The sequence below is a fragment of the Cynoglossus semilaevis genome, chromosome 1, assembly GCF_000523025.1.
Source record: "Cynoglossus semilaevis isolate Cse_v1.0 chromosome 1, Cse_v1.0, whole genome shotgun sequence".
Lineage (NCBI taxonomy): Eukaryota > Metazoa > Chordata > Actinopteri > Pleuronectiformes > Cynoglossidae > Cynoglossus > Cynoglossus semilaevis.
The window spans coordinates 2,613,508-2,624,147 of record NC_024307.1 but is presented as its reverse complement, the minus strand read 5'-3'; the positions used below and the strand labels follow the sequence as shown (position 1 = coordinate 2,624,147).

The 10,640-nt window shown below is 37.2% G+C and overlaps 1 protein-coding gene across 6 annotated transcripts in view; it reads left to right on the top strand.

Annotated features, from left to right (window-relative positions):
* Positions 1 to 5,370, top strand: part of tfb1m (transcription factor B1, mitochondrial) — a 60,779-nt gene extending 55,409 nt beyond the window's left edge. For 5 of the 6 annotated variants that reach the window (XM_025057805.1, XM_008317052.3, XM_008316693.3 and 2 more), the window contains 2 exons: positions 3,143 to 3,270; positions 4,711 to 5,368. In XM_025057805.1, the coding sequence (XP_024913573.1) occupies positions 3,143 to 3,270; positions 4,711 to 4,978 (396 nt within the window). In that variant the 3' untranslated portion in view covers positions 4,979 to 5,368. Of the gene's footprint in view, positions 1 to 3,142; positions 3,271 to 4,710 lie in introns of all 6 variants that reach the window. The other variant, XR_003050393.1, reaches the window with a different exon arrangement.
* Positions 5,371 to 10,640: the final 5,270 nt, after the last annotated feature.

The window sequence follows — 10,640 nt, the reverse complement described above, 5'->3', positions numbered from 1 at the left end:
TAGCGCCCCCCCCCACACCAGTGGCCCCCCCCTCCCCCCCCCCGTCTCCCCCGATCTCCCTTCCTAAATATCCACCCAGCCTCTTGCCTAGAAAAGGCAAACAGCAGCTGTGTGAGAGTGAGTCAACGTCCAGAAATACAAGCTTCCAGGATGCACCAAGATCTGTGAAGGAGGGGGAGGAAAGGGGGGGGGGGTCTGAGGGGGAAGAATGTCGCTCATAATTGCACATCTTTTTATTTCACCTCAGGTTGTTTTAATTCCAGTCCAGAATCTGTTGGTTCTAAAAGAGTATTTTTGAAATAGCTACACTATTAAATAAAGAAATCGATTTAGTTTTAACTTTATTTAAACGAAGCAGCAAATATGCCTCGTTGGTAAAAGAAGACAAACGCAGTTATGACAAAAAAAAGACAGGGGGCGCTGGTCGAATCTTAACCTCCCATTGGTTACACCGAGGGATGTCCAATGATATCGACTGACCAATATTATTGGCCCGATATTAGCATAAGTATTTAATATCAGTAAGAATTGTTAGCGTTCTTTCCTCTGATGATGAAAACCCGATAACGGAATTTCTGGATTTTGCCAAATATGTTGGAATTGCTTATAGAGTACTGACACGTTTACCCCAGTTTCGGGGGCAAACGGCTGCATATATCGGTATTGTTTTATATCAGAATCGGAAATCGTGTTTGGACAATATCGGCATGTTGATATTATCGCGAAAAAGTTATAACTAGGGATCGGACGTCCCTAGTTACACCTGTTGTGTTTCACTAACCGACTTGATGTGGAATCTACAGTGACATGTGATGTACATCCATGACATCCCACCACCCGATTGGTTCAACCAAGTCTGTTGTTGACATTAGAGACGGCCATGTTTTATTTATGATATTACAAATGATGGTTATATGTCGAAAACGAACGACCGTTCCTCCCACCACGAGTGTTTCTACCAGTGAGAGTGGAATCGTGAGGGTTTGTTTTTCCCTCTGTGGCTTTGATGATAAATGACAGCACCACTGTGTTATTACTATTCATGGCCATTCATCTTAATTCCCTCCTTCATAATGTTTGTCTCAACTCCATTAACCCACACATGTTCTATGTCTCTGTTTCTTTTCTTTTTTTTATAGCCTCCAGGTCTGCAGTGTAGCGAAATAAGAGATATTTACAGGTGGATGTGTTTTAGTCTTTACTTAATGTGGAAGTATGTCGGAAAGCACCAGGCGGCAAAGAGCGCCTGAGGGCAGTGACAGGTATCTTTATTAGTTCTCTCTCTCTCTCTCTCTCTCTCTCTCTCTCTCTCTGGCCCCCCCACTCTGGATGTAAAACCCACTCTGATTGCCCTGCAGCCCCTGAAGCCATAACTCAGAGGCTGAACGGCTCAATCTGCGACACCTTTGAAAGATAATCACGTTTTATCCGCGCAGCGTCGCCATAGAAGACGAGCAACAACTATATTGATTCCTCGTGTTCTGCATCATTCCGTGACCCCATCCCCCCATTTTTTTTATTTTTCTTTTTTTTTTTTTCTTTTCAGAAGACAAAAATAGACGGCGTGCAGGAAGTGAAAGAGAAGAGAGTGAATTTGTGTGTGCTTTAAAGTTAAAGAGGTAGCGATCTGAGAGTGAGAGCTGCGCTCTGCTGAGTCTGGCACGATTACTTCAACGGTGTCATGTCAGCTTAGTGCTGACTGTGCTGAAGCACAAAGGATCGGGAGGTGGCAGCGAGCGAGGAAGTGGAGGCACGGCTGCCGCCACCCACCGCCTCCTGAACCTCCACCTCACATCCTAGTGATTCCCACAGGATTTAGAAAATGGAGATTATCTTTTGAATAGAAAGAAGTATCCACTTATTGAGTCAGGTTTAATACTAAACAGATTCTGTGTTGGGGGGGGGCGGGAGTCTGGGGGTATTTAAGAGCTGCATGGTGCCGTAGGAGAATAGGGTTCCTGGTTTAAATCCTGTTTTGATATAAAAACCCTTTCTCAGTGGAAGTTTTAGGCTGTTCCTATTGTATCTTCTCCTGGTTCAACTTGGATTAACAAGTTGATAATGAATGATAATATTTAAATAGTGTTTCACTACACATAAATTATTTAATTAGGACGTTAATTAGTTGTTTATCGAGAACGACTGGACTAACCATCAAACATTATCCTGATGTGCAGTCGTGTGGTCAAGAGTCAAATCAGATGTGTTTAATCTCTTGTCATGTCCTCCGTTTTCTAATCCAGTGGGATTGTAATTCGCTACAATGACCTTATGTCGTGTGAAAGAGGAACTGCGGTCGGAAATACAGACCATAAACTCTTGTGTTCTTGCTCGGTTTTAACTTTTGGAGGAGCAGATACAGGCCTGTTGTGTAAATGTTACACTGATTTGGATTTTCAGTTATATTAAAATCATATATGCAGTACAGTAAACTGAGTTTGTTAAACAAAAAATGTAATATTTTTTATACTTTGTTTGAGTGACATAAATGAATGACTTTTGGTTTGGGTTGAATTTCCAGACGTGAGTAAATACAGTTTTTCTGTTGCATTATTTAGTGGGTAAATCAGTCAATGTGTTTTCTCCGTGGAAGAATGTAGTGGGATGGAGTTGAGTGTAACAGTGAGTCAGTGACTCTGTGCTGATGCAGTGACAGACAGACCGACCGACCGACCGACCGACAGACCAACAGACCGACCCAGGCTCAGTTTCTATGGTCCATCACACAGGTGTTACTGTGGCAACTGGAATCAGCTCACCAGCCAGCCATGCTGCGTCATCGTCTTCTCTGCCTTTCCTCTGTTCAGTTATCACTCTGTGTTGATCACTCCACCTCTCTCTCTCTCTCTGTCTGTCCCTGTCTCTCTGTCCCTGTCTCTCTCTCTCTCTCTCTCTCACTCCTTTTGTGTCCCTCTCACCATTTGTCAGGAGATCCTTTCTCTCCAGCACTTTTTACCACACTGTACATTCTCACTCTCTCTCCCTCCTCCTCCTCCTCCTCACACCCACCTCCTCTTTTTTGGCTCTTTTTCTGTATATTCCCATGAGCACATCCTGTTCTATCTCACTTTAACCCCTGCTGCTGTGTGTGTGTGTGTGTGTGTGTGTGTGTGTGTGTGTGTGTGTGTGCGTGCGTGCGTAGGTGGACGTGGGGGTCGTTCACTTCACTCCTCTGGCCCAGCCTCAGATCCAGCAGCCCTTCAAGCTGGTGGAGAAAGTGGTGAGAAATGTGTTCCAGTTTCGGAGGAAGTACTGTTACAGAGGAATAGAGTGAGTATGACTTAAAAAAAAAAAAAAAAAAAAAAAACCACGTGATGAAGTATTTCTCCGTCTTTGTCTCCCGTCAATCACTGTCCCCTCTGCATTTTTTTTAATTCCCCGTCTTCAAACGTCTTTTGATTTATCTTTGTCTTGAAATTTTTAAAAAAATGTCCCCAGGCTTCAGCGCCCACTGATCACTGTGAAAAACCACGACATCAAACCTCGTACACCCACACGCTCGTTTTCACTGTCCCTCACCCCTCCCCACCTCCGCCCGTTCTTCCTCCCCCGTTCCCCTGGTGTGAAAGTGAACGTAGGCCCCGGTACAAAAGGGAAAAGCGACGGTGTGAAGGAGAGCAGCAATTATGAGTCATTGAGGTGACACAGGAAGACGAGGCAGCACATTTTTTATGTAATGCAGCACCAAAGTGAAGAGGAGGGAACGGCGGCGGAGCAGCTGAGGAGCATCTGTGCTGCAGAGTGTGAGCTACTGCTACACCTACCTGTGCAGGGAGGACGAAGAGGAGAAGCTTCGACAGAGAAACATGTTCAGAAACGACATAAACAAACAGGGATTTTTACAGTGTAGCTGCCCTGTACAGGAGGTCCTCGGTTTACGGCGTCCTCAACTTACAGCGTTTTGTGGTTACGTCAGCATCTCTATTCAATTTGTTAAGAAAGTCTCGCTTCATCATTCTAACGTTACGCATTAAAACAAATTTCGCAGGGAACTTGTTGTCGAGCGTAGCAGACGGAAATGTCGTCACGCGGTGCTATGCGCAAAACGTGGCTTTGTTTACATTCGCTAGTTGTACGTCATGCGTTGGATTGTGCTACATTCACTTTGTGTTTGCCCTTCATTTTGGCTTCCAGACGTACAGTAAGTCAGACTCTTCTGATGTTTTTGTCCTAGATGATGATGTGTTAGCGTCAGTAAATTAAGTTGCTTCGCGCCGTAGGAACCGAATTCTGACTTAAGTCGAGGACCCCTGTACCCGTGTTACAACAGTCAGTATCAGTGGTGTGAAGCATGTCTTTATGTTCATCAAAAACTGCCAACGTGTTTGTGGGTGCTTCAACCTCAGGTCAGCGGCCTGGCTTGTAGACGGAATAATATTGTTGAGGACAACAAATGGACTAAAGTCTAGAAAGAACCACGCTCACCGTCCAGATGAAAAACAGAATCTTACAGAAAAACATGTTTCTCTGGAATGTCCACCTTTCTGGATTAATCTTGCCTTAACCACAATCACAAATATTCTAATTTCTCCAAGTCACCCCGTGGTAAATGGGATTAGACAGTTTAATATTTTCGCAGCTCTGGTGATTCTGGTGATTAACTCTAGATTTTTTTTTTCTTTTTAACTTCAGCTGCTCGTTCACCCGTCTGTCATCGTGGTCTGACTGGTGACGTCAGTTTTTACCATTTTATTTTTTCTTCACTCCCAGGATGTTGTTCCCGGACGCCTGCCGCATTGAGCTGACACAGGAGATGATGCAGAGAGCCGACGTGGACCCCTCGCTGCGGCCCACAGAACTCACCATACCCCACTTCAAGGCTTTGGTTGATGCCTATGCTCACCTGTGTGCCAGTGAACCCAGTCTCCTCAGCTATGAGCACAGAGAGGAGCTGCAGCTGAGGCACCATCAGAAGAAAACCAAGAGACCAGCGGACACGTTAATGGACACCACACCTGGTCCTCTGCTGCCCTGCTGAAAACAGAGAGAGGAACAGGAGCTGCTCACTAACGGCCTGTGGAAACACGGCCTGACAACAGACTGCTCTTAGCCCTGACATTTTCACCTGGCATCAACATGCATTTTTAAAACTTTCCTCCCCTCACCCAGGGAGCCAGAGTTACCTAACATTCACATGAAGGGTGGACACACGGAGCAGGAGAAAGTACAAGTTGAGGTGCTGAGATGTGTATTTTTAGACAGATAAAAGTAACATAAAAATAACTCACAGTAATATTTCTAAGAGCGACTATCTGCCTTGATCCTTTTCTTTTTTTTTTTTTTAGATCTAGCCCACATGAAATCCGGTCCCTGTGGGACCTGAGAGAAACGTCAAGAATCTTTCAGGGTGATTGGTTGGTTCACTGTCTGAGAGAAACGTCAAGAATCTTTCAGGATGATTGGTTGGTTCACTGTTTGTCTGTGAGGAGTAAAAACAGCAGTGACGTGAAAATGACTTCTGTGTTTAAGTAAAAACAGCAGTGACGTGAAAATGAGTTCTGTGTTTAAAGGAAGATGACTGATTCAAAAAAAATTTGTTGTTTTATTTGTTTGTGCTTGACTCGTGCTGTGTATGAAATGTAATAAATTATCTCTTTAAACTCACAGAAGACATGCACTGAGGACTCGAGTAATTTCGTCACCTTCATCTTCACCTTCATCAGGCATCGCCACACAAGTCTGCAATGAGATGTTGTAAAAAGTGTAAAGAATTTTCTTCGTTTTTACTCATCTTTATAGAGATTTTTTTTAATGTATCAAATAGTCTTAATGACACTGTATATAAAGTACTATATAAGTACTATAGTCTATTTATATTTGCTCCGTTGATTCACATATGGTTATTTACATACACTGAAGGAAAATGTTTTAAGTTAACAGAATTATGGTCTGTTGTTGTTATTATTATTATTATTATTATATAATTCAATGATCTGCTCCTGTTTTAGCCTAGGTATCCATGTCATTTTCTCTTACATTCACTGTCCACTGTAACTGGGTAGTTTTTGTGAGTAATTTGGAACTTTTAAAGATCTGCGTTGGATGACGGCTAATGCCGAACAAAACTTCTGGACCATATCTCAACCAACTCTTTGTTTTCAAACGCAAACGAGACGATAACTTTTTCATGCGGTGCAAAACGTGCCTGCCCCGGCGGACGGAGCTGTCCTTCTCGAAACTTCCACGTCAAACCTGCGAAAGAATGTGGCGGCGGTACGTAAAGTATCTGTACTTTTACATGTGTATCCCAAACGTTATGATTATCGTTTGGTTAAAAACTTCCTCCGTTAAGAAAAAAGTGCCTTTATGATATCGATTACTAGCTTAGCATCAATCGTGATAGCTAACGTTTCAGTGACGTAGAGCAGTACTAGCGCACAGACAGAAATAATACAAGTGCAGCTACAATTCGCACTAAATGTGACATTAAATTGACGAAAGGATATTATGATGGTATTAAATATGGAGTGAGGCACCTCCTGTTGTAGCCAGGTAGATTAACAGCATTCTAAGTTGTCACGTAGATTTTGTATTTGAATCGTTGATCAAAAAAACTTGTTGCAGATTGGAATTATAACTTGATCATTTTTGTATCAAATAATTTGATGTCACTAAGTAACTTTTACTCAAGGTAAATTTTAAATTAAGTTTTTTTTTTTTTTTTTTTACTTTTGCTTGTGTCGATTTTTAGGGGGCGGGGTACATTTCCTTTTAGTTAACATCAAATTAAGCAAAGTTACTTTTACTTAATTACATTTTTAAGTACTTTTTACTGGTAATACGTAATAGATGTAAAGCCAGTTGGTTTCAAGTTTTTGAAAGTAAAACAGAAATTATCACCTGTCCACTCCTGTCAGTCTCAAACAAAAAATTTAGACTAAAATTTACACATAATGATCAAAAACCTTTTTACAGAAGTGGGTTAAAAAAATACTGATGGTTGATGAGTCTGATGGTTGGGTCAGAATTTGGAGTAAACAAGCTGACAAATGAATTCCTCCTGCTCTGTGTGTCCAGTTCTAGCTGACGGTGGTATTGGTGTAAAGCTGGAGGACTAAACCACCAACTGGGCATCTCTTGAATGCCTCACCCTGGTTTGTTGTCTTTGTTGCTGATCATGCCAGACCTTTGATGACCAGTCCACAGGTGCACATTTGGAATGTGATGAGACGGGAAAATCCACCCGATCAATATGCAGCAAATAAATCTGCAGCAGCTGTGGTTTTCAATACTGATCACACGACTTCTGAGGTAGGTTTCTAATGTCTTCATGAATTTATGTCACAAAGTACCACATAAGCTGTTACACTATCACTGATCTGTGTATAATTTCCTATCATTATATAAAGTCATATAATAATACAGCCATCAGCTGGGTTAAAAACTGATTTCATTCTATATGACTAATTATTACAGCAGCAGCTGGTGTTCTTATTTAAGACTTGATATCTGTGATGCCATGGTAGAATATGAGATATCTGAAAGCTAGAACAGATTATCACCAGCAGGACGGAGCAGGCGATGCTTCCTGCCAGCATGGCAGATGGTACGTTAGGGTTGACTTGCCAAAGGGAGAATTCAGTCAGTCTGGATGATTTGTGGGAGATAATCGTCAACCAGGGTCAGAGTTTCTTTATTATTTACAATGGTCAGGTATGGACAACAGTGGGGAAACACAGTTTTGGTGTAAGTTGGCATGAAGGTCAAACAAAAATGAGTGTTATGATTTGATTTTGATCAATATATTGAATATTGTATTATAATTTTTCAAATTGTTTTTATTTGTTGTATTTATATAATTGTAATTTTATGTATTAATTTTTATTTTTCATTTTGTTAAGTTAAACAAAAGAGAATAATCCTTAGGTACTTCAACCATTGATCAACAGTAACATACAATACAAATAATTTTCTGAAAAGGTTTTAAAAAACATTTATAAAAACTAAAAAAAAATTTATACATTTGCCTTAAAATATGTAGCTATATCTAGGTCGAAGAGTTCTGTTCTGCAACTGGACATTAACTTTTTTTCAAGAAGACGTTTCGCCTCTAATTCAAGAGTTTCTTCCAAACTCTTCAACCTTGACCATGACCGGGATGACTAAGAATTTTCATAGATATATAACTATATCCTTTTTATGCTTAAAAGTCAGGAAAAACAATTTTTTTTCTGATCTGTTAACTATTGATCAGAGCTAACATTATACACTAAAATATTTTTTTTTCTAAAACCTTTTTTTCAAAATTCTCTTATTTGATAAGAAACGTGCAGAAAAACTAAAATTTTGAATTTTCTTTTCCAAAAACATTAATGAAAATCTGACTACATGACACGCAAAATTTGGATTTTACCGAAAATTTTTAAAAAATGCTTTCATTTGATCAGAAACATGCAGAAAAGTTAAAATTTTGATTTTTTTTAAAACAGAAAAGTTAAAATTTTGATTTTTTTTTTTTAAATGTTCATCAAAATTTGTCACCTTCTGACCACATGACCCAAAATTTGAAATGTTATAAAAAAGTAAAAAAAATTCCCAAAATTTTTTTTGAAATGTTATAAAAAAGTAAAAAAACAAATTCCCAAAATTTTAAAAACTGCTTTAATTTGATCAGAAACATGCAGAAAAGTAAAACCTTTGATTTTTTTTTTCAAAAATTTTCATCAAAATTTTTCACCTTCTGACCACATGACACCCGAAATCTGAAATTTTATAAAAAATCTGAAAAAAGAAAATTTCCCAAATTTTTTAAAAATGCTTTAATTTGATCAGAAATGTGCAGAAAAGTTAAAATTTTATGAGAAACATGCAGGCAAAGATACAATTTTGAAAAATAATTTTACAATAAGTTTTTATCAAAATGTCTTAGTTTTGGACCAAAAATGACATGAAAAACTGACATTTTGACAAAAAGTTTTAAAAAGAAAAATTTATAAAAATTTTCGCTACATGCCCTAATTTTATGAGAGACATGCAGGCAAAGATAGAATAATTCATCAAAATTGTTTAGTTTTTGAACAAAAATGACACGAAAAATTTACATTTTGACAGAAAACTTTATACATAAATATTTCTAAAAATGTTTCCCAAATGATCTAATTTTATGAGAAACATGCAGGAAAATATAACATTTTCAAAAATAATTTTACAAAAATGTTCATCACAATTCTTTAGTTTTTGACCAAAACTGACATGGAAAATTCACATTTTGACAGAAAACTTTATACAAAAATATTTCAAAAAATGTTCTCTAAATGCCCAAATTTTATGAGAAACATGCAGAAAAAAATAACAGTTTTAAAAATAATTGTACACAATTTTTTGTCATATTTTTCACCTTCTGACCACATGACACCCGAAATTTGATATTTTATAAAAAAATCCGAAAAAAGTGAATTTCCCAAAATTTTTTAAAATGCTTTAATTTGATCAGAAACATGCAAAAAACTAAAATTTGTGAATTTTTTTTCAAACATTTTCATTAAAATTTTTCACCTTCTGACCACATGACACCCGAAATTTGAAATTTTATAAAAAAAAGTCCAAAAAACATTTTTCCAAAATTTTTTAAAATGCTTTAATTTGATGAGAAACCTGCAGAAAAGTAATAAAATAGAATTTTTTTTTTCAAAAATTTTCGTCAAAATTTTTCACCTTCCAACCACGACACCCGAAATTTGAAATTTTATAAAAAAAAGTCCAAAAAACATTTTTCCAAAATTTTTTAAAATGCTTTAATTTGATGAGAAACCTGCAGAAAAGTAATAAAATAGAATTTTTTTTTTCAAAAATTTTCGTCAAAATTTTTCACCTTCCAACCACGACACCCGAAATTTGAAATTTTATAAAAAAAAGTCCAAAAAACATTTTTCCAAAATTTTTTAAAATGCTTTAATTTGATGAGAAACCTGCAGAAAAGTAATAAAATAGAATTTTTTTTTTCAAAAATTTTCGTCAAAATTTTTCACCTTCCAACCACGACACCCGAAATTTGAAATTTTATAAAAAAATCCGGAAAAAGTGAATTTCCCAAAATTTTTTAAAATGCTTTAATTTGATCAGAAACATGCAGAAAACTAAAATTATTGAATTTTTTTTCAAACATTTTCATCAAATTTTTTTCACCTTCTGACCACATGACACCAAAATTTTATAAAAAAAGTCTGAAAAAAAGTTACCACATTTTTTAAAAATGCTGTAATTTGATCAGACACATGCAGAAAAGTAAAACTTTTGAATTTCTTTTTCAAAAACTTTCATCAAAATTTGACACCTCACTACATTACACCCAAAATTTGAATTTTACAAAAAATTCTGAAAAAATATTTTTTCAAATGCTTTGCCCTAATTTAATGAGAAACATGCAGCAAAAGATAACATTTTAAAATATAATTTTACATTTTCCTCATGTTTTTGGTTTTTGACCAAAAATGACATGAAAAACTGACATTTTGACAAAACGTTTTCAAAACAAAAATTTGTAAAAATGTTTTCTACATGTCCTAATTTTATGAGAAACACGCAGGCAAAGATACAATTTTGAAAAAAAAAAATTACAAACATTTTCATCAAAATGTCTTACTTTTTGACCAAAAATGACATGATAAACGGACATTTTGACAATAAGTTTTAAATAGAAA